This window comes from Branchiostoma belcheri, unplaced genomic scaffold (assembly GCF_001625305.1).
Source record: "Branchiostoma belcheri isolate BF01 breed outbred unplaced genomic scaffold, Haploidv18h27 scaffold29, whole genome shotgun sequence".
Taxonomy (NCBI): Eukaryota; Metazoa; Chordata; class Leptocardii; order Amphioxiformes; family Branchiostomatidae; genus Branchiostoma; species Branchiostoma belcheri.
In genome coordinates, this window is record NW_017803898.1 from 1,750,587 (window position 1) to 1,775,460 (window position 24,874).

Genomic DNA, 24,874 nt, shown 5'->3' on the forward strand with positions numbered 1-24,874 from the left:
GCTGAAACGAAAAGAAAGCAATTTTAGGTCAGTATTACTTGTACAATTTTATTCTTTATAACACTTGGTTTAAACTTAACAGTTTTATATTACCTAACTTTGTACACTCACATTCAAGCTGATGTAGATGCATTTTTGCATAAATACCATGTGATTCCTTAGTGGTAAAAGATGGACATTCTCATATCAAACTTGCCTCTTTTTGTAATGTGTGTGTATAATTTGTCCATATTTGTGAACTTTAATGAAGTCCAGCTTTTAATGAATTCCACCTTTTAGTGAATTCCTTATTTTGAAATGTAAATTGGTTTTAATTCAGTGGCAACACTGCGATTTCCAATAAAGAGATCTTGTATCTTGTATATGTGTAAGGCAATAAAAACTAAACACCAATATGCATTTTTTTATGTAAATGTGAAGGTCACTTCTATAATTTTTTATGATGGAAATTTGCCATTGTATCGGTATAACCGTTAAAACCGCCCTTCGGCGCAACACACTAGCTTCCGGCAGGCACGTAGCGCGGCGGCTGTTGCTATGTTACGCTGAACGACCTGTTACACCCAATCTTTGTGCGTTTAACTGCAGTTGTTGTTATTATTAGTGCCACCTGGTTATTTGATACCTCTATAGAAATGCAAATTTCATGATTCGACATAAACCAAAAATAGCTTCTTGAGTTATAATAATACACCACAAAATCGCAAACACTTCCAAAATATTATTGAGACGATACAATGATATATATATTGCTGCACAATGCTTTCATTTGACATGACAGCCCTTGGCCCTCCCTGTACTGAACGCGGTATGCTGGTAATCCGATTTGCTGGTAATCCCCCTATGTACCGTCCCAACCAACTGTGGAGGCTCTTTGTGTCACGTTCATGCTTTGCAACTACAGTATGTACACCTCTTCGTTGCAAACGTTTTTAAAATGTGTCTCCGGTAACCCAATACCTCATCCTTAGTTGCTGATGCGTTACCAAACGTCCGCAGTACTAGTATATAATTGAACTAGTCATTTGTTTTGTTACGGTCACTTTTCCACATACCATCTTTAATCATTAAAAAGCTTAAGTCCCTAAAATCATGCAACTAAACGACAAAAAAGCTACTAGTAAAACAAAATCAAGACAAGGTTTTGCACAGTAACGAGTATAAGCTAGCTCCCTTTGGTTTTTTGAATGGTTGTCTTTCTATGTGTATTACTACATGTACTGCATGATTGAATAGCTATTCAGTTGTTTAACAACCTGATGAAATAACTTACGTTGTTACAGTCAACAATAGACCAGCCATGTACTGTTAGCCTGGTGTCTAACCTTGTCAGCTTTGGTCCGCTCCCCAAGATCCGCTGGTAGTTGATGAATGTACTTTATGCAGTGCCATGGTTACTCGATACCCTCCCTACGTACAGGAATGTTGCATTACTATTCAACTGTAGAGGTCTTAAGTGCCCCGTTCACGCTTTGTGACTTCACCTCCTTGATTTTGGTCGATTTTTGAAATGTTATAAACTTCTTACAGTCCTACTGAGTACGTTTGGTTTCCTAGCATGGTAAGTAGAAGGCCTGGAAGTCTTAGGTCTGAGACCATGATTATAACTTTTGACGAATTGTTTGCACTACAATGGCGGCTCTTTTGTGACGCCAGGTTTTACAACATACCTCACCTGTAGTCGTACTGAAGCTCGTTTGAAGACTTCTATCTGCTTTAAGCGATCTTCTGTGGGTAAAGTAACCCTTACCTGGATCATGAACAGTCGCTGCGTTATCCACAACAGAATACGTTAAACAAAGTCGCTGGTCTGACTACTGACGTCACAGTAAATATGGCGGACCGAGAACAACAGTGCGTTACCTGCTGAACTTTGACACGGCTGACCTTGGGGACGGCGTGTTTGTTTTTCTTCCACCTGTCGTGTTTTTATATGACGTCACCGGCACCCTGCTCAGGTTGCTGGTTGTAGGTACCCAGTAGAGTCGTTCCAACATCACTGAATATGCATGTCGTTGTTAACTGTATAAAACCACTTATATACAACAAAACTCCATTGGCAAAGGCAAACAGCTGTGCTTAAGTCTCTTTTTTTCCTTGTAGTGTGATTCAATTGTCACGAATATGCATGCCGTTGTTAACTGTATATGACCACTTGTATAGAACAAATCTACATTGGCAATGAATCAAAGACAAAGATCTTCGTTCAAGTTGCTGTTTTTTTTTAATACCTTGTAGTGTGATTCCAATATCACTGAATATGCATGCCATTGTTAATTACATTGTTAGCTACATTGTTAACTCCATTGGAAATTAATCGAAGCCAAACAGCTTTGCTAAAGTTGCTGTTATTTTACCTTGTACAATGATTCCAATATCACTGACTATGCATGCCATTGTTAACTGCATATGACCACTTGTATAGAACAAATCTACATTGGCAATTAATCAAAGACAAACAGCTTTGCTCAAGTTGCTTGTATTTTTACCTTGCAGTGTGATTCCAATACTACTGAATATGCATGCTATTGTTAACTGTATATGGCCACTTGTATAGAACAAATCTACATTGGCAAAGGCAAACAGCTTTGCTTAAATCTCTTTTTTTCCTTGTAGTGTGATTCCAATATCACTGACTATGCATGCCATTGTTAACTGTATATGACAACCTGTATGGAACAAAACTCCATTGGCAAAGACAAACAGCTTTGCTAAAGGTGCTGTTTTTTTACATTGTAGTGTGATTCCAATATCACTGACTATGCATGCCATTGTTAACTGTATATGACCACTTGTATAGAACAAATCTACATTGGCAATTAAAGACAAACAGCTTTGCTCAAGTTGCTTTTTTTTTACCTTGTAGTGTGATTCCAATATCATGGACTATTGCATGCCATTGTTAATTGAATATGACCACTTGTATAGAACAAAACTCCATTGGCGATTAATCAAAGACAAACAACTTTGTTAAAGTTGCTTTTTTTTTACCTTGTAGTGTGATTCCAATATCACTGAATATGCATGCTTAGCATGAAAGTTCATCTGTGTTGGTACAAATCATTATGACTATGCATGCTGTTGTTAACTGAATATGACCATCTGTATAGATTCAAATTCCATATTTTAAAGACAAACATTTTTAACTGTCAGAAGTGTTCAGATTTAAGTACCACGATAAACAGTTTTCTTCACATATATCATTCAACATAGTTTAGAAAACCAAATAAAATCAACTGATTCAATGCCTCTGAAGTAATCATATTATCCATGCAGCTAATAGTTAAACATGGGCACAATGAAATCAGTTTATTTTATTAGGACCTCCAGAAGTTGGATATTACTGTACAATATGGTTTTGCAGCTTAGTTCAATGCAGTTACAGTCATTATGCAATACCTTTTTATAAGGAAAACACATTGCTCTGGATTTTCTTATTCTTCTTCAAGCAAATAAGCTCAATGACCAGAACCAGGCGTCTGTCACCATGGTAACTGGTGCTGTTGCAGACACCGTGTGGTGATGGATTACATTGTCATTATGTGGCAAGTTAGATTGGTTACATTTGGTCATCATACACATGTGTGCGGTAGTTTGTACAATAGTTTGTTAGGCTAGACCGTGTGAAGATAAACTTTATACCTAAGTCCTTATGCTTTCCTTACCTGTCTAGTTACATGCAGCTATTAATTTCGGCATTTCAATGTGAATATATCATTATAATGGTACAAGTACGTAAAAAATACACCACTAATTTATACAAGTACTAAATTATACCATATTCCATAGCCGATATCTGTATAAAACATCCACCAAACAATTAGTAGTTGTACTGCAGATACTAATTAATCGTTGATCCAATTAAACAGCAATAAGTACTAATGGGATCTATACATCAGCAAGCTAACGTTGAGCTGGTACTAACTTTTAAAAAAGTGAAGGAAGAAAATAGCTGGGGAAACAACAATGTAATATTGTCTGTATCGACTAAATCTAACATGGTTTATGTAAATCAAACACCCTTATAGATTATTGTTTGCAAAAGCTATAGACTGTAAAAGATTTGTTGAAATATTCTCAGCAGCATGCTACAAAAAGATATTAAAATTACAGATAACTAGGATAAATAGTCACTGAATGATTATCAATATTAGTCACCACCAGCTGCCCTCCCGGTCCCACGGCCACGCCTTCTGGCATAAACCCAGTCTCAAAGCTCCGGACATACTCGCCGTGACGTGTGAACATCTGTACCCTCTCGTTCCCACGGTCCGCCACGATGATGTGACCCGAGCTGTCTGTACAGATGCCGCGGGGAGACTGCAGTTGACCTTTACCACTTCCCTCACCTCCAAACTTCAGCATGAACTTCCCGGACTCGTCATACATGTAGACAGAATCAGTGTTCCAGTGCGACACAAGGATGTTCCCTTCCCCGTCCACAGTGATGTACAGTGGGGTTCTCATCTCACCCTGTGGATGTCCGAACCTCCGCACCAGAGAGCCGTCCGGACGGAACACCTCAACTTCACCACGGTCTGCATCAGTCACCAGGATGTTGTTATTGCGCATGTCTACCGCAATACCGCGGTATGGTCCGATCTTCTGAAGGTGAAACTGTGTCATGGCGGTCCCGTCCGTGCTGTACTGTACAACATGCTCGCCTGATTCACCATGCCCCACTACCCACAGTGTGCCGTTACCGTCCATAGAAACATCATGTGGCCCCATGTCGCTGTCCTCTGTACCCGGTACGACTGTTGGGAAGTGGCGGAGGTAAACCCCCTCTTGGGTGTGGACTTGAACTCGCCTGTTGTCTGTATCAGCCACAAATATCTCGTTACTAGACGACAACACAACGCCGCGTGGGTACTCAAATTTCCCAGGTTCTGATCCCTCCCCGCCGTAAGTGATCTTACCCTGTCTAGAGTCTCCAGTAGTACGAGGTGCCGCTCCCTCTGCCCCTACTAACGTGGGTCGCTCTTGCTCTGCTAGTTTGTCCACATTTTCGTCACTTTCCGTGCTCTTCTCTGCGTCTTTTGCAGTCGATTCTTCCTTTGTGGTGTAACCCGGATCTACTCCTACTCCTGCAGTTCCCTCCCGAGCCGCTAGGTGTGTCTGTGTAGGTACATTTGCCTCCTCAACATGTGCAGACCAGCCGCCAGGTGGCTTCTCTCCCCTGTACTCCTGTGACCAGCCGCCAGGAGGCTTCTCTCCCCTGTACTCTTGTGACCAGCCGCCAGGTGGCTTCTCTCCCCTGTACTCCGTCACGTGAGAGGTGACCTGCTTGGCGGCTTTCTCGGCGTATTCACGGGCCTGCTGGAGTTTCTTTTCAAGAACTGCGTTCGCCTCAAGAGCTTCCTTCAACCTGTTCTCTGAAATGGTCAGCTTGGAGCGCAAGGTCATGAACGTGTTGGAATCCACTTCTGCCTTTTGGCTAAGCTGCTTCATCTCTTGTTCTCTGAGCTGATCCATCTTCTTCATCTCTTGTTCTCTGACCTGATCCTTCTTCTTCATCTCTTGTTCTCTGACCTGATCCTTCTGCACTAGAGCCTGGACCAGGCCATAGGATAAGCCCTGGTACTCCAGACTCGCGGCTACCTGCAGATGGAGGGGCAGGGCGTCCGAGAACAGGTTCAGAGCGGACAGGCGGGTCCAGTTCTTGGGCGCCCTCTGCTGCTTGGTTCGGGTACTACAGCCCACCTTGATGTCATCGACGGTACACGTTCTCTTGATATCTATAAGAAACGTTTTTTTACACTTTTAAACTTGTTATTTCATAATTAAACCAGGCATCATTTCAAAGACGCCTATAGTTAGAAACTGTGTCCATGAATTGTAAATTGATTTGTAAAATGCCAAATTTTGTGCTCTTTTTTCAAATGCTTATCATAGTAAATCTTTAAACAAATTCTGGAGGTTTAGTTTCACTTACCGTTCAAAAGCGCCCCCTGTCCGACTTTGATTGGTGGTTCAGCGCCGATCTGCAGTGACGTGACGCCCATGAATACAAGTCTCGGGTCGGGGTAACTCGCCATGAGCCTCAGCACCGCTGTGCTCTCCCGCGGTATAGTGTAGTGCATCAGGATGCTCTTGTGTTTCTTGTAACCTCTGAACTTGACCTGTGACCTCCTTGTGCCACAAAGTGATGCCAGGTTGTGCCTGTGACGATCTACGGTTTCCTGGATCATGTTTCTTTGACCGTGAATGACTAAGTATGCATCAGACGTGGAAGCTGTAGTGAGGATAAGACCATTGAATTTGAGGCAAGTATCCATTATATTTACATCATTTAACAGTCTGTAAAACTCACGTTGAATAAACTTATTATTTTCTCAATTTCTCGGGAAACAAAATTTTTTTGCAAAGAATTCGTTATTTGATCTGAAAAAGCAGTCACTTAAATATGACGGAAAGAATTTCTGCACAACTCTTCTCTATAAAACAGCGATAAAACATTCACCCAATTGTACCAACTCTACTTACCATCAGTACTTGCACCATCAGGACTTGCACCATCAGTGCTTGTTCCCGGTTCTAGTTCGGGGTTTTCCGGAACTTCTCGGTCAGGTGGTTGGAACGGCCTCAGAATGTCCCTCACCAGGTCTGGTCTCCCCATTCTTTCCAAGATCTCTTCAAGAAAGTCCAAGTTCTCCTGGTCTATCTTATCCAGTTCTATCAGCTTGTGAAATACGTCAAACGCTTGAGGGAGTCTTTCTGCAATGCCTTTTGGAATCACATGACTACAATACAACTTCAAGAGCCTCGTTTCTGTCTTTGTCAGGGCCTCAGATATACGCTGTAACATTTGCACGAATTCAAAATGGCGCCTGTCAGCCTCTGTCACTCTGCTACGGATTGGAGCGGCCATTCTGAAATAAATTTAAACGGTTAAGTCATTTTCATACGCACTAACCCAATGTGAAATGTTGTTAAGTATGTTTTTTTTAATAATTTTGTAAGTTAGTTGGTCTTTACGACAGAAGATCTACAAACCGAGATCTAAAAGGGTTCCTGCATAATGTTTACAGTCGATTCACCAGCTCTAGGCTCCATTTTTACCAACCAACAGTGGAGGTCCTGTGTATCACGCTCATGTTTTGTTACTATGTGCACATCTTGTGTAAGTTGATAAATATACTTAACACAAATATGAATTGTGATATACATCTAAAGATCACTTGAAGATTAGTAGTGATTAAGTATTATGGTGGAAATCTATCAAAGGATAGGACTTTCACACATACAATATATGGAGTCTATCCGTATCCTAAATAAGAAAGAAAGTCGCAAGGAAACAAAAAATTAAAAAAAAAACTCTTTCAACTATATTTTTGTCGAATTGTAATTTGAAGAAGGACTCTTTTTCTACATGTACTTAGCCTTGATTTTTTCCAACAGGTTAACTTTACAGTCAGCCTTAAGCTGTCCCCGGCCAGTACAAAGGGGTAAGGTAACCTGATACTATCTCGGATTTCTGCAGATTATTGTTACCGCCAGGGTCCCCTGGCGCGAGCGTGTGGCGTCGGTAACCCAATACCTCCCTAGTTATAGGCACTTAATAGCAACCGGTTTCCATGTAACATCGAACTTGTCCTTTGTTTTGTCAACACCTATCCACAAACCACATTTCATAACGATTGATAGCTTCTTAAGTTATGCTTTTAGCCAGAATCAAACGCTACCGAAAACATAATGAAGACATAGGTATGGAGAGTTAGACGTGTGCATGTACTTAGCCTTGAATTTTTCCAACAGGTTAACTTTACAGTCAGCCTTAAGCTGTCCCGGGCCAGTACAAAGAGCTAGGGTAACCTGATACTATCTCGGATTTCTGCAGGTTATTGTTACCGCCAGGCTCCCTGAACCGAGCACGTGGCGCCGGTAACCCAATACCTCCCTAGGTATGGATACTTAACATAAGGTAGCAACCGCCTGCCGTGTATACTCAAACTAGTTATGGTTTTGTCAACACCTACCCACAAAGTACATCTCATAACAATCCATTAATAGCTTCTTAAGTTATGCTTTTAACCACGAACAGACAAACGCTACCGAAAACATAATGAAAACATAGCTATGGAGAGCAAGACGTCAACATGTATATGTGAAGTATGCATACTATACAATTGAACTTTTTAAAAATTTTTTAGAGTGGGTTTTTCTCTAGATATGACAATATCTCTATTGAATTAATCTGCTTAGTGAGTTTTTACAGTAAGCCCTAGGCAGGCCTAGTGTTGGCCGTGGGTGGTGGTAACCAAATACCCTCCTTAACAATGGCAACGTGAAAGGAGTAGCCCACCATTCAGATTTTTTTGTGCCAAGTTAACTGCCTTGTACCCCTCCCCATTAAAAATTAGGGACACATTTCTTAAGTTTTGTGCCAACTTACAACCAATTACACAAACTGTTCTTGGTTTCCCAGCATTGTAAGAAGAAAGGCCGTCTTAAGTTGGAGACAATGATACATTGTAACTTCAAGTCGTTGCCCTACAGTTGCCACTCTTCTGTACCGCCAAGTCTAAAATATAGCTCACCCGTAGTCGTACTGAAGCTCGTTTGGAGACTTCTATCTGCTTGACGCGATCTTCTATGAGGAAAGTAACCCTTACCTGGATCAAGTACAGACGCCGCGTTATCCACAACAGAATACGTCAAACAAAGTCGCTGGTCTGACTGCTGACGTCACAGTAAATATGGAGGACCGAGAACAACAGTGCGTTACCTGTTGAACTTTGACACGGCTGACCTTGGGGATGACGTGTTTGTTTTCTTCCACCTGTCGTGTTTTTATGTGACGTCACCGGCACCCTGCTCAGGTTGCTGGTTGTAGGTAACCAGTAGAGTCGTTCCAACATCACTGAATATGGATGCCGTTGTTAACTGTATATGACCACTTGTATAGAACAAAACTCCATTGGCAATTAATCAAAGACAAACAGCTTTGCTAAAGTTGCTGTTTTTTTTACCTTGTGGTGTGATTCCAATATCGCTGACTATGCATGCCATTGTTAACTGTATATGACCACTTCTATAGCAAAAGGCTCCATTGGCAATTAATCAAAGACAAAAAAAAGCTTTGCTTAAGTTGCTGTTTTTTTTTTACCTTGTAGTGTGATTCCAACATCACTGAATATGCATGCCAATGTTAACTGTATATGACAACCTGTATAGAACAAAACTCCGTTGGCAATTTATCAAAGACAAACAGCTTTGCTAAAGTTGTTTTTTTACCTTGTAGCGCGATTCCAACATCACTGACTACGCATGCTATTGTATTGTTAACTGTATATGACCATCTGTATAGATTCAAAGTCCATTTTTCAAAGACAAACATTTTTAGCTGTAAAAAGTGTTCAGATTTAAGTACCACCGTGACGATAAACAGTTTTATTCACATTTATCATTCAACATAGTGAATAAAACCAAATAAAATCAACTGAATCAATAACTTACAAGAAATCATATTATCCATGCAGCTAATAGTTAAACATGGGCACAATGAAATCAGTTTGTTTTATTAGGATCTCCAACAGTTGTATTTTACTGTACAATATGGTTTTGCAGCTTAGTAAAATGCAGTTACAGTCATTATGCAATACCTTTTTATAAGAAAAACACATTGCTATGGATTTTCTTATTCTTCTTCAAGCAAATAAGCTCAGTGACCTGAACCAGGCGTCTGTCACCATGGTAACTGGTGCTGTAGCAGACACCGTGTGGTTATGAATTACATTGTCATTATGTGGCAAGTTAGAGGTGCTACATGTGGTCATCATACACATCATGTGTGCGGTAGTTTGTACAATAGTTTGTTAGGCTAGACCGTGTGAAGATAAACTTTATACCTTATGCTTTGCTTACCTTCCTAGTTACATACAGCTATTAATTTCGGCATTTCAACGTGAATATATCATTAGAATGGTACAAGTACGTAAAAAATACATCACTAAATTATACAAGTACTAAATTATACCATATTCCGTAGCCGATATATATCTGTATGAAACACTCACCAAACAATTAGTAGTTGTACTGCAGATACTAAAATGTCGTTGATCCAATGAAACAGCAATAAGTAATAATGAGATCTATACATCATGAGGCTAACGTCGAGTTGGTACTTACTTTTAAGTGCAGTGCAGGAAGGGAAATAGCTGGGGAAAAACAACAATGTAACATGTGTTAAACTTAAAACTTTTGATCCAACACAACAAAATTCACATGGAACTTTCGACCAGCCACTCTGGTCTTCCTCTGTCAATAGACTGACCCAGTGAAGCTTGTCACGTAGCTTCTTTGAAGTGTGACGTCAACACTGGGTCAAAGGTATCCAATAGTGTGTAATATTGATTGTGTCGACTAAATGTAACATAGTTTATGCAAATCAAACACGCTTTTAGCTTATTGTTTGTACAAGATATTGACTGTGAACATTTCTGTTGAAATATTCTCAGTAGCATGCTACGAAAACAAAGCATTAAAATCACAGATAACTGGGGAAAATTATCACTGAATCGTTATGCCAATTAGTCACTACCAGCTGTCCTTCCGGTCCCACGGCCACGCCTTGTGGCTCAAACCCAGTCTCAATGGTCCGGACATACTCGCCGTGACGTGTGAACATCAGTACCGTCTTGTTCCAAAAGTTCGCCACGATGATGTGACCAGAGCTGTCTGTACAGATGCCGTGGGGATCCTGTAGCTGACCTTCACCTCTTCCCGGACCTCCAAACTTCAGCAGGAACTTCCCGGACTCGTCATACATGTAGACAAAATTAGTGCCCAAGTCCGACACAAGGATGTTCCCTTCCCCGTCCATAGTGACGTACAGCGGGTAACTCATCTCACCCCGTTGATGTCCGAACCTCCGCACCAGAGAGCCGTCCGGACGGAACACCTCAACTTCACCACGGACTGCATCAGTCACCAGGATGTGGTTATTGCGCATGTTCACTGCAATCCCGCGGTATGGTCGGATTTTTTTAAGGTGAAACTGTGTCATGGCGGTCCCGTCCGTGCTGTACTGTACAACATGATCAGCTGATTCACCACGCCCCACTACCCACAGTGTGCCGTTAACGTCCATAGAAACATCATCTGGCCCCATGTCCTTGTCCTCTGTACATGGTACGACTGTTGGGAAGTGGCGGAGGTAAACCCCCTCTGTGGTGTGGACTTGGACTCGCCTGTGGCCTTTATCAGCCACAAATATCTCGTTACTAGGCGACACCACAACGCCGCGCGGGTACTGAAATTTCCCAGGTTCTGATCCGAACCCGCCGTAAGTGATCTTACCCTGTCTGAAGTCTTCAGTAGTACGAGGTGTCGCTCCCTCTGCCTCTGCTGACGTGGGTCGGTTTTGCTCTGCTAGTTTGTCCACATTTTCATCTCTTTCCTTGTTCTTGTTTGTGTCCTTTGCAGCCGATTCTTCCTTTGCAGTGTCACCTGAATCTACTGCAACCCCTGTAGTGCCTGCGCCACTCGCTAGGTGTGTCTGTGTAGCTACATCTGCCTTCTCGACCTGTGACCAGCCGCCAGGTGGCTTCTCTCCCCTGTACTCCTCTGACCAGCCGCCAGGAGGCTTCTCTCCCCTGTACTCCTTTGACCAGCCGCCAGGAGGCTTCTCTCCCCTGTACTCCTGTGACCAGCCGCCAGGTGGCTTCTCTCCCCTGTACTCCTGTGACCAGCCGCCAGGAGGCTTCTCTCCCCTGTTCTCCGTCACGTGAGAAGTGACCTGCTTTGCGGCTTTTTCGGCGTATTCTCTGGCCTGCTGGAGCTTCTTTTCTAGAACTGCGTTCGCCTCAAGGACTTCCTTCAACCTGTTCTCTGAAATGGTCAGCTTGGAGCGCAAGGTCATGAACGTGTTGGAATCCACTTCTGCCTTTTGGATGAGCTTCTTCATCTCTTGTTCTCTGAGCTGATCCTTCTTCTTCATCTCTTGTTCTCTGAGCTGATCCTTCTGCACCAGAGCCTGGACCAGGCTATAGGAGAAGCCCTGGTACTCCAGACTCGCAGCTACCTGCAGATGGAGAGGCAGGGCGTCCGAGAACAGGTTCAGAGCGGACAGGCGGGTCCAGTTCCTGGGCGCCCTCTGCTGCTTGGTGCGGGTACTGCAGCCCACTTTGATGTCATCGACAGTGTGCTGTCTCTTGATACCTGCCAAGCAAAAGATTTTTGCAGAATATTAGATTAATATTTTGTATATGCTACGCAAACCAAATATAGTTGCAACTTGAAGCCCGAATAATTGTTTGCAGAAAATGATTTTAAATGCTGACCTCTAAATGCAGACTTTTAGAACTTCGATCCTTTTAAATTTTAATATCTTTGAATTATGGTTTCAAGAACATCTAAAGGTATAGTTTAATATACCGTTGAAAAGCGCCCCCTGTGCGACTTTGATTGGTGCTTCAGCGTCGATCTGCAGTGACGTGACGCCCATGAATACAAGTCTTGGGTCGGGGTAACTCGCCATGAGCCTCAGCACCTCTGTGCTCTCCCGCGGTATGGTGTAGTGCACCAGGATGCTTCTTCCCTTCTTGTAACCTCTGAACTTGATCTGTGACCTACTAGCCCCACACATCGACGCCAGATTGTGTCTGTGACGATCTATGGTTTCCTGGATCATGTGTCTTTGGCCGTGAACCACCAAGAAGGCGTCGGACGTGTCAGTTACTGGAAGTTTGAAAAAGGAAAGTTAACAATCTTATTTCACTTCAATTATAAAAAAAAGAAGGAATACTCGTAAGTTTTTATCACAGTTATCTAAAGCCTTTAAATTTTAAATTGCTTGTTTCTTTGGATTACAGTTTTGAAACAAGAAAGTAGAACTACATTATACTTTTTCACGTCAAGGTTTTGTTGCCATTGTTGCCAAAGACTTTGCTTTTACTTACCATCAGCACTTGCACCATCAGCACTTGCACCATCAGTACTTGCACCATCAGTACTTGCACCATCAATACTTGTTCCCGGTTCTAGGTCGGGATTTTCCGGAATACGTCGGCCAGGCGGTTGGAACGGCCTCAGAACGTTCCTCACCAGATCTGGTCGCCCCATTCTTTCTAAGATCTCTTCAAGAAAGTCCAGGTTCTCCTGGTCTATCTTATCCAGTTCTATCAGCTTGCGGAAAACGTCAAGCGCCTTTTTAAGTCTTTCTGCAATACCTTTTGGAATGAGATGGCTACAATACAATTTCAAGAGCCTCGTTTCGTTCTTTGTCAGCTCATCCGATATACGCTGTAACATTTGCACGAAATCAAAATGGCGTCTGTCAGCCTCTGTCACTCTAGATCTTCTTGGGATTGGAGCTGCCATTCTGAAACGAAGTGACAAACTTTCAGTGTACAAAGATTTCCAGTCCCTCATTGTGGACAATGTAGGATAACTTTCTTACTATGATTAATACCTCAAATCAAATTTAACTGCATGCTATTGGGTTTGACCAACTAACATGGCGTGCAATACGTCTTAGTTACATGAGATGAAACACAAATGTCTACCGCCAAAATGAGGAATCCCTAGTAAAAATTTTCAGTCTCTACCAGACTAACTGCGCTGGCTATATAGGAGAATATTGTATGTTTGACTGTGGGAAAGAACCCTTGTCCAATTTTACTCTCTTTTGTTGCCAAATTCTACGATCCGTATTCCCGTAGAAAGGCCTGATGGAGGCTAAGAAATCTGTGCACGGCACCTTTCTACACCCACGGTGAACCTAGAACCCTTTATCTCAGCCGCCATGCTCCCGTGCTTGTTTAAAACACAACCTTTGCTCTTGTTTGTACCAATCAAACAGTGGGTCAGAGTGCAACTTGACGTCAGGTTGCCAACTTCTGTTCGTTTGTTCAAACCAACAATGATTAACAAGTCATGCGGACGTGCCGAGGGGGTGTGGCGTTAGATGTTGCCACTGATAGGTGCCTTCTACGAGGGGGTTTAACCGTGGATAATTACACTGATAGGTGCCTTATATGACGTTATGTGGCCATAGGTTATGACACTGATTGGTGCCTACTACAAGGGGGCGTGTCCTTAGATAACGACACTAGTAGGTGCCTGGGACAAATATTCTACTCATAGTAACAGGAGAGGGTATGATGATTCTAACCAGCAATTTTCTTACGACAACAACAATTAGAAAAATGATATCCTTCAGTGTATTTTAGCCTTTAGGCCATACCATCTTTTTACCACCTACTGCTTGCTGAACTACATGTAATCTTTGTCGTGTTAATAGATAAAATCATGGGGTCAGCCTTTTAGTCAAATTTACAAGCAGCACACTCTTTAAAAACTCCCCAACCAAATAGGAAAAAAGTTAAGTTTGACTAGCATCAACGTTCAACTTAACTTACTTGTAACTTACTAGTAACTTACTAGTAACTTACTAGTAGCTTACTACAAAGTATTACTAGTTTTGCAGCACACAAAGTAGATGACGTTTCTCAATAGCGGTTTTAGCAAATAAAAAACATGGCGGCCTGGCTGTGCCACGTCTACAACATTCCTCACCTGTAGTGTAAACTCTAACAGCAGTGAAACGTGTTGGAAAACTCACCTGAGTGAAGCAACCGGAAGACTCACACCTTAAGATGGTACAACTAACAAAAAGCCATCATATCCAAACCGGACTCCCTCAGCTGTTACTGGTCTGATGACGATTGTGGTACCAGACGTCAGGCAATATGGCGGCTGGGGAACAATGCCTGTCGGTCTGTCTGTTGGGTGTTGAACTTTGATCACTGCTGACCGATAGACTGGTGGCGTGACGCAGTTTGTTTTCACTCAACGCTGCTCATATATGGTTATCGCGATCAACCCAAATAATAATGTCTTGTCAAATGCGGTAGGTAGTATATAGGTAAAATAATGAAGTATAAAAAATGTATTGAAGTTTGTTGGAGTTCCTACACATGGGATCTATTCTATAGTGAGATTAAAAGTGGCATTAAAATTACGTTTGTTCATATATTGTTATCACGATCAACCCAAATATAATGTCTTGTCAAATGCGGTAGGTAGTATATATGAACTCAAGTTAAAACTATGAAGTATAAGAAAGGTGTATTGAGGTTTGTTGGAGTTCCTACACATTGGATCTAGTCTATAGTGAGATGTGGCATTAAAATTACGTTTGTATGCAGATCATATGTTTAGATTCGAAGAGGGAAGACATACTGTTTGTTTACACTCAACGCTGCTCATAGATTGGTTAATGACCACCCCAAACACTCTAGTACCTCTAGGTCTATGCCTAGAAGTGGTCAAAAATAATTGGCCCTGCATTGAGCAACACCGTTACAAAAAGGGGTATGTAGTATGAAGGTACTAAGTATAAACAAAATATACTGAAGTTTATTATTGTTCGTACGCACCACTTTTTTTGCATTTTAAGATGTGGTATTGTTACGTTTGCATTTAGCCATTACGTTTATACCTAGTACCTTCAAAGAAGAAAGGCAAGATTTTTGACAAGACATTACTATTTGGGTTGATCGCGATAAGTATATATGATCAAACGTAATTTTAATGCCACATCTCACTATAGAATAGATCCAATGTGCAGGAACTCCAACAAACTACAATACATCTTTTTTATACTTCATAGTTTTACCTTCATATATACTAACTACCGCATTTGACAAGACATTACTATTTGGGTTGATCGAGATAACCAATCTATAAGCAGGGGTGAGCGAAAACAAACTGCGTCACGCCACCAGCCTATATTAAACGGTGATCAAAGTTCAACACCCAACAGACGGACCGACAGGCATTGTTCCCCAGCCGCCATATTGCCTGACGTCTGGTACCACAATCGTCAGCAGACCAGTAACAACTGAGGGAATCCGCTTTGGATATTCTGGCTTTTTGTTCCTTGTACCATCTTAAGGTGTGAGTCTCCCGTTTGCTTCACTCATGTGAGTTTTCCAACACGCTTCGCTGCTGTTAGAGTTTACACTACAGGTGAGGAATGTTGTAAACGTGGCACAGCCAGGCCGCCATTTTTGTAAACCACTCTTAAGAATGTCTATAGCTTTACGGCTGAACTCTAGAGATAGCTCATTTTATGACAGAGGCATATTAATAACATTCGACAAGTAAATTTTCATGGTTGGTGAGGAAAATTACAGGCACAGTACTGCTTGTAAACTTGGCAAAACTAGTCAATGTGATTTTATGGCTTCTGTTTAACACACAGATTCGCGGAAAGGGATTTTGTGCACAAAAAGCTTGAATTGCATAGAATGGACTAAAGGAGTTTTTTCCTAAATTCTCTGTTTAAGATACATAATAAAGCTTAAAATCACCATCTTTTCACGAACTGTTATCAATAGATTACTTGTAGAAGGGGCCTATCAGCGTTTTGATCTAGCGCCACACCCCGTCAGCACGTCCGCATGACTCGTTAATCTTTGTTAATTAGGGCAACGCCGGCACGCTGACGTCAAGGCGCTATTCAACCCACTGTTTGTTTGATACAAACAAGAGCAAATGTTGTAAATTTAGACAAGAGGGGGTGATGGTTATAAAATGTGTTCTAACAAGATTTACCGCGGAGGAAGGTGTAGTGCACAAATTTTCACTTTGGATTCCTCGTTTTGTCGGTAGAAATTTGTTTCATGCCAAGTGAGAACGACGTAGTGTTGTCCTCCGAGTTAATTAGTAAAACTAGCAGCATGAAGTTAAATTTGTAGGTATAAATTACACTTGGAAAACAATCCTATAGTGTCCTCAAGGTGTAACTGAACATTTTTGTACACTGCACTGAAAGTTTGGTACTTCGTTTCAGAATGGCAGCACCAGTGCGACGATCTAGAGTGACAGAGGCTGACAGGCGCCATTTTGATTTCGTGCAGATTTTACAGCGTATATCTGATGAACTGACAATAGAAGAAACAAATCTCGTCAAATTGTACTGCAGACATGTGATTCCAAGACGTATTGCAGAGAGACTTACTGAAGCGGTTGACGTTTTCGACAAGCTGATAGAACTGGACAAAATCGATCAGGAAAACTTGGACTTTATTGAAGAAATATTGGAAAGAATGGGACGAGTTGACATAATAGTAACCGTCCTAAGACCGTTTCAACCGCCTGACCGAGAGATTCCGGAAAATCCCGAACTGCAACCGGGAACAAGCAGTGATGCTTCAAGTGATGGTAAGTAAAAGTATATTTTACGACGCCTTAAAAAAAGCGAACATATTTGCTATCATGACATCGTCCTATCAGTCAGTTTTAACAATGTACTGTAATATAGTTGACATTTTCATTGCTTGCGTTATACGTTAAATACTTCCCACTAAAATTGCTAAGGGTTCTCTGATCAATATATATATTTACATGCAGTTTTACAGTATATGTATATGCATATGTAATTGTAGGAAAATATTGTCACCCCATTAAAAAAATCAAAATTGTTAAGTTTAGGGATTTTACAATTAGTTTTATTTTGCTCTACTAAAAAGCTAACATTTAAAATGTTTTACTAAAAATCTCCAGGTGATCGAGCCAACGCGCGGATCACTTTAGTGAAAACTGTAGTCCTGAATTTCATATGTGTAAAAGAATTAACAATGTTAGAAATTTGTCTGATCATAACGTAATACTGTATAAACAATGTTTACTATTTTTAAATATTTTCAGGAGAAACAGCCGAAGCCTACTTCGTTATTCAAGGCCAGAGACGCATGATCCAGGAGACCGTTAACCACCATAGATACAATCTACGATCGCTGGGTCCCGTTCCGGCCTCGGATGTCATGTTCAGGGGATACAGAGCAGGCAACAGCATCCTTGTGCACTACACCATACCGCGGAAGATCACAGCGGTGCTGAGGCTCATGGCGAGTTACTCCGATCCAAGACTTGTATTCATGGGCGTCACGTCACTGCAGATCGACGCTGAAGCACCAATCGAAGTCGCACAGGGGGCGCTTTTCAAAGGTATGCTGAACTGAACCTAAAGTAGTCCTTCACACATTAATTTGACGAAATTCAATGTTTGAAAAGACCAATACGTTGAGTATGTGCATTTCAAGTGTCAATTCACATTTTTTGGACAGATATCAAGACACGGCGCACTGCAGATGATATCAAGGTGGGCTGCAGTACCCGCACCAAGCAGCAGAGGGCGTCCAGGAACTGGACCCGCCTGTCCGCTCTGAACCTGTTCTCGGACGCCCTGCCCTTCCATCTGCAGGTAGCCGCGAGTCTGGAGTACCAGGGCTTCTCCTATAGCCTGGTCCAGGCTCTGGTGCAGAAGGATCAGCTCAGAGAACAAGAGATGAAGAAGAAGGATCAGCTCAGAGAACAAGAGATGAAGCAGCTCATCCAAAAGGCAGAAGTGGATTCCAACACGTTCATGACCTTGCGCTCCAAGCTGACCATTTCAGAGAACAGGTTGAAGGAAGCTCTTGAGGCAAACGCAGTTCTTGAAAAGAACCTCCAGCAGGCCCGTGAATACGCCGAGAAAGCCGCTAAGCAGGTCACCTCTCACGTGACGGAGTACAGGGGAGAGAAGCCTCCTGGCGGCTGGTCACAGGAGTACAGGGGAGAGATGCCACCTGGCGGCTGGTCTGCACATGTTGAGAAGGCAGATGTAGCCACACAGACACACCTAGCGGCTCACGAGGGCACTGCAGGGGAAGTAGATTCGGGTGAAACCGCAAGAGAAGAATCGACTGCAAAGGACACGGAAGACAAGAGCAGGGAAAGGGATGAAAAGGAGGATAAACTAGCAGAGCAAGAGCGACCCACGTCAGCAGGGGCAGAGGGAGCGGCACCTCGGACTACTGAAGACTTCAAACAGGGTGAGATCACCTGCGGCGGGGAGGGATCAGAACCCGGGAAATTTCGGGGTCCGCGCGGAGTTGTGGTGTCTTCTAGTAACGAGATATTTGTGGCTGATACAGACAACAGGCGAGTTCAAGTCCACACCACAGAGGGGGTTTACCTCCGCCACTTCCCAACAGTTGTACTGGGTACAGGGGTCATGGACATGGCGCCATATGATGTTTCTATGGACGGTAACGGCACACTGTGGGTTGTGGGGAGTGGTGAATCAGGCGATCATGTTGTACAATACAGCACGGACGGGACCGCCATGACAAAGTTTCACCTTCAGAAGAGCTGGTATACCCGTGGGATTGCGGTGGACATGCGCAATAACCATATCTTGGTGACTGATGCATCCCGTGGTAAAGTTGAGGTGTTCCGTCCGGACGGCTCTCTGGTGCGGAGGTTCGGACATCCACAGGGTGAGATGAGACACCCGCTGTACATCACTGTGGACGGGGAAGGAAACATCTTTGTGTCCGACGCACTCACCTATTCTGTCTACATGTATGACGAGTCCGGGGAGTTCCTGCTGAAGTTTGGAGGTAAGGGAAGTGGTGAATGTCAACTACGGTATCCCCGCGGCATCTGTACAGACAACTCGGGTCACATCATCGTGGCGGACTCACGGAACAGGAGGGTTAAGATGTTCACACGTCACGGCGAGTATGCCCGGACTATTGAGACCGGGTTTGAGCCACATGGCGTGGCCGTGGGACCGAAAGGGCAGCTGGTAATGGCTGATTATGAAAATCATTCAGTGACGATATTTCCTAGTTATCTGTGATTTTAATGCTTTGATATTCCTTGCATGTTTGTGAGCACATTTTGAGTCACTTGTTTTTACAATCTATAACTTGTAAAGATAACATCATGGTTACCTGTATTCTGAAAGTCATAGTTTGTTAGCTCCTCAGCAGCGCGGCCTTGCGGGTATACTTGGAAGTGCACAGCATTTTGTTTCCGAGGGCGTGACATGAATGTCAATGAATTTCACTGAATTGGACATTGAAAAAATCAGCATTTCTTTTCCTGCTTGCTTAATCCAAGCCAGCTTATTTAATTTGATGTCATTTTGAGACATAGCTATATATAGGCTGATCAATTTCTGCATATTTTAGGAACAATTGTCATTGTTGAAACATGACCGAATTCCCTGCCATGTCAATCGAGGTATTTAACTATGGCGTTTCCTTATAGTTAAAGCAGTCTTTTTTTGGTTGCCAATGAAATTCGAATCTATACAGATAGCCATCATTCTTATAACCTACAGAGATAACCAGTCACCTCAAGTTAATTAACAATGGCATGCATATTCAGTGATGTTGGAACGACTCTACTGGGTAAATACAACCAGCAACCTGAGCAGGCTAGGGGGCCAGTGACAACACATAAATACACGACAGGTGGAAGAAAAACAAACACGTCATCCCCAAGGTCAGCCGTGTCAAAGTTCACCAGGTAACGCCCTGTTGTTCTCGGTCCGCCATATTTACTGTGACGTCAGTAGCCAGACCAGCGACTTTGTTTAATGTATTCTGTTGTGGATAAAGCAGCGTCAGTACTTGATCCAGGTAAGGGTTGCTTTCCTCATAGAAGATCGCTTAAAGCAGATAGAAGTCTTCAAACGTGCTTCAGTACGACTACAGGTGAGACATGTTGTAAACCTGGCGGTACAGAAGGGTGGCGAGTGTAGGGCAAACTATTCGTCAAAAGTTGGTCTCAGACTTGAGACTTCCAGGCCTTCTACTTACCATGTTAGGGAACCAAACGTACTCAGTAAGACTGTAAGAAGTTTATAACATTTAAAAATTGACAGGTTTTCAGTTAGGAGGTGTAGTCACAAAGCTTTAATGGGACACAAAAGACCTCCACAGTTGAATGGTTCGGTAACATTCCTGTACGTGGGGAGGGTATCAAGTAAACAGCACGCCGCATACAGTACCTGACTAGCCTATTGTTGACTGTAAACATCATGTAGTACATGCATATGTAGTAATGCACATAGAAAGATAACCACAGTCTATAAAAAGCAATTTGTAGCGGCTTATGCTTAAGATGTTACCGTGCAAAAAATTGTCTTGATTATGGTTTACTAGTGGTAGCTTTATGTTGAAAGTTCATCTGTGTTGGTAGAAATCATTATGAAGCAAGTTTAAGCTGTAATTTCCAACACAAGAAATTGGACTCACCGAAAATTTGGGTGAGTCCAATTTCTTGTGTTGGAAATTACAGCTTAAACTTGGTTCATAGTGGTAGCTTTCTTGGTGTTTTATTTGCATCATTCAAGAGGGTATGGATTGTTAAATGATAAAAGTTGGTATGTGGAAAGCAACAGTGACAAAACAAATAACTAGTTCAATTATGCACGGCGGACGTTTGGTACCTAAAGGTGACGCATCAGTAACTAAGTAGGAGGTATTGGGTTACCAGAGACACATTTTAAAAATACGCACGCACGTTGTCAACGAAGAGGTATACATAGTTACAAAGCATGAACGAGACACAAAGGAGCTCCGCAGTTGGTTGGGACGGTAAATAGGGGGATATCGGGTTACCAGCATACCTCGTTCAGTACAGTGAGAGCCCAGGGCTGGTGAGTCAACTGGAAACGTTATGCAGGAATTCCGTATGCATGTTGTAGTAAACATGAAAAGAGAATTCCTCAACAACAAATGCATCTTACAGAAATACTAGGTTGTATTAAGTTACCTAAATACTGCACGCAGCACCTTTTAGAGTTCCGCAACCTTATACCCTCGCCAAATGAAAGAACAGTTTCTTTTTGATCTTCTGTGGTGCCCTAAAGATCAAATGGCTAAAAAAGGACTCGAAAATATACTTTACAACATTTTAACTTTGTGGTAGCTCCGCTACTCCCATGCGAATTCAAATGACTTAACTTTGTTTCAGAATGGCCGCTCCAATCCGTAGCAGAGTGACAGAGGCTGACAGGCGTCATTTTGATTTCGTGCAAATGTTACAACGTATATCTGATGAGCTGACACAGGATGACACGAGGCTCTTGAAATTGTACTGTAGCCATCTCATTCCAAAAGGTATTGCAGAGGGACTGAAAAAGGCGCTTGAGGTTTTCCGCAAGCTGATAGAACTGGACAAGATAGACCAGGAGAACTTGGACTTTCTTGAAGAGATTTTGGAAAGAATGGGGCGACCAGACCTGGTTATGAACGTTCTGAGGCCGTTCCAACCGCCTGGCCGAGAGATTCCGGAAAACCCCGAACTAGAACCGGGAACAAGCGCTGATGATGCAAGGACTGATGGTGCAAGTACTGATGGTGGGTAAACACGTATATATTTATCATTAAGTGGTGAAGTTAAATTAAATGTATTCATGTGGGAGTTTTAAGCTTGAGTCCTTTTGATACAAATTCCCTTGGCATTGTCGAACATAAGTGTCAACCAAACTTTTTTCAGGCTGAATGAATAGTAGAAATCGGCCTAAAAGGGAATTATGATTTATAAGACATGTAGATCTAGAGTTGATGAGATTACTTCTTTTTAGGTATACATCTTTTAGATATTTATTAGGTCTTAATTTCTCATGTTATATTTCCAGATTCATCGTCGAACGTCTACTTGGTCGTTCACGGCCTGACACGCATGATCCAAGAAACCATCGATCGTTATAGACACAACCTGGCATCGATGTGTGGCACGAGAAGGTCACAGGTCAAGTTCAGAGGTTACAAGAAAACAAGAAGCATCCTGATGCACTACACCATACCGCGGGAGAGCACAGCGGTGATGAGGCTCATGGCGAAACTCTCTGACCAACGACTTGTATTCATGGGCGTCACGTCACTGCAGATCGACGCTGAAACACCAATCGAAGTCGCACAGGGGGCGCTTTTAAACGGTAAGTTAAACTAAACCTCAAGAATTTGTTAAAAGATTTACTATGATAAGCATTTGAAAAAAGAGCACAAAATTTGGCATTTTACAAGACAATTTACAATTCATGGACAAAGATTCTAACTATACGCGTTTATATAATGATGCCTGGTTTAATTATGAACTTTAAACGAGTTTAAAAGTATACAAAAACGTTTCTTATAGATTTCAAGAGAAAGTGTACCGTCGATGACATCAAGGTGGGCTGCATTTCCCGCACCAAGCAGCAAAGGGCGCCCAGGAACTGGACCCGCCTGTCCGCTCTGAACCTGTTCTCGGACGCCCTGCCCCTCCATCTGCAGGTAGCCGCGAGTCTGGAGTACCAGGGCTTCTCCTATACCCTGGTCCAGGCTCTGGTGCAGAAGGATCAGCTCAGAGAACAAGACATGAAGAAGAAGGATCAGCTCAGAGAACAAGAGATGAAGAAACTCATCCAAAAGGCGGAAGTGGATTCCAACACGATCATGACCTTGCGCTCCAAGCTGACCATTTCAGAGAACAGGTTGAAGGAAGCCCTTGAGGAGAACGAAGTTCTGGAAAAGGAGCTCCAGCAGGCCCGTGAATACGCCGAGAAAGTCGCAAAGCAGGTCACCTCTCCGTGACGGAGTACAGGGGAGAGAAGCCACCTGGCGGCTGGTCACAGGAGTACAGGGGAGAGAAGCCACCTGGCGGCTGGTCACAGGAGTACAGGGGAGAGAAGCCACCTGGCGGCTGGTCACTGCAGGGCGAGAAGGCAGATGTAGCTACACAGACACACCTAGCGGCTCACGAGGGCACTGCAGGGGTGGAAGTTGATTCGGGTGAAACCGCAAGAGAAGAATCGACTGCAAAGGACACGGAAGACAAGAGCAGGGAACGGAATGAAAAGGAGGATAAACTAGGAGTGCAAGAGCGACACACGTCAGCAGGGGCAGAGGGAGCGGCACCTCGTACTACTGAAGACTTCAAACAGGGTAAGATCACTTACGGCGGGGAGGGATCAGAACCCGGGAAATTTAGGTACCCGCGCGGCGTTGTGGTGTCGTCTAGCAACGAAATATTTGTGGCTGATACGGACAACAGGCGAGTCCAAGTCCACAGCACACAGGGGGTTTACCTCCGCCACTTCCCAACAGTCGTACTGGGTACAGGGGTCATGGACATGGTGCCATATGATGTTTCTATGGACGGTAACGGCACACTGTGGGTTGTGGGGAGTGGTGAATCAGGCGATCATGTTGTACAATACAGCAAGGACGGGACCGCCATGACACAGTTTCACCTTCAGAAGAGGGAGGTTTGGCACCGTCGGATTGTTGTGGACATGCGCAATAACCACATCCTGGTGACTGATGCAGCCCGTGGTGAAGTTGAGATGTTCCGTCCGGACGGCTCTCTGGTGCGGAGGTTCGGACATCCACAGGGTGAGATGAGATGCCCGCAGTACATCACTGTGGACGGGGAAGGAAACATCCTTGTGGCGGACTCGAGCGCTAGCTTTGTCTACCTGTATGACGAGTCCGGGAAGTTCCTGCTGAAGTTTGGAGATGAGGGAAGTGGTGAAGGTCAACTACGGTATCCCCGCGGCATCTGTACAGACAACTCGGGTCACATCATCGTGGCGGACTCACGGAACAGGAGGGTACAGATGTTCACACGTCACGGCGAGTATGTCCGGAGCTTTGAGACTGGGTGTCAGCCAGAAGGCGTGGCCTTGGGACCGGAAGGGCAGCTGGTAGTGACTGATTTACATAAACATTCAGTGACAATTTTTCCTAGTTATCTGTGATTTTAATGCTTTAATGTTCTTGGCATGTTGATGAACATATTATACATTTACAATCTATAGCTTGTAAAAGGAACTTCGTGGCTACATGTATTTTGAAAGTCATAGTTTGTTAGCTACTCAGCAGCCACCCCTTGCGGCAATACTTGGAAGTGCACAAAATTAAGTCCCTGAGGGCGTGACCAATTGTAAATCTTATACACTGGAATGGACATGAAAAATTAACATTTATTTTCAACCCAGCTTAATTAATGATTTATTTCTTGACATGAAAACATTTGACATAAACTCTGCATATTTTAGAAATCATAGTCGTTGTCAGAGTATGGTTCTGCAATGGATAAA

General features: G+C 43.0%; 1 protein-coding gene and 1 pseudogene across 1 annotated transcript; one reads left to right on the plus strand and one right to left on the minus strand.

The window, feature by feature from the left end:
• Window positions 1-4,107: 4,107 nt before the first annotated feature.
• Window positions 4,108-13,323, minus strand: LOC109472938. Its single transcript, XM_019772804.1, has 6 exons — window positions 12,903-13,323; window positions 12,379-12,681; window positions 10,494-12,162; window positions 6,496-6,872; window positions 5,936-6,235; window positions 4,108-5,738 (listed from the first exon to the last, which is right to left on the minus strand). The coding sequence occupies exons 1-6, from the start codon at window positions 13,321-13,323 to the stop codon at window positions 4,108-4,110; spliced, it is 4,701 nt and encodes a 1,566-aa protein (XP_019628363.1).
• Window positions 13,324-16,802: 3,479 nt separating this feature from the next.
• Window positions 16,803-24,874, plus strand: LOC109473000 (annotated as a pseudogene).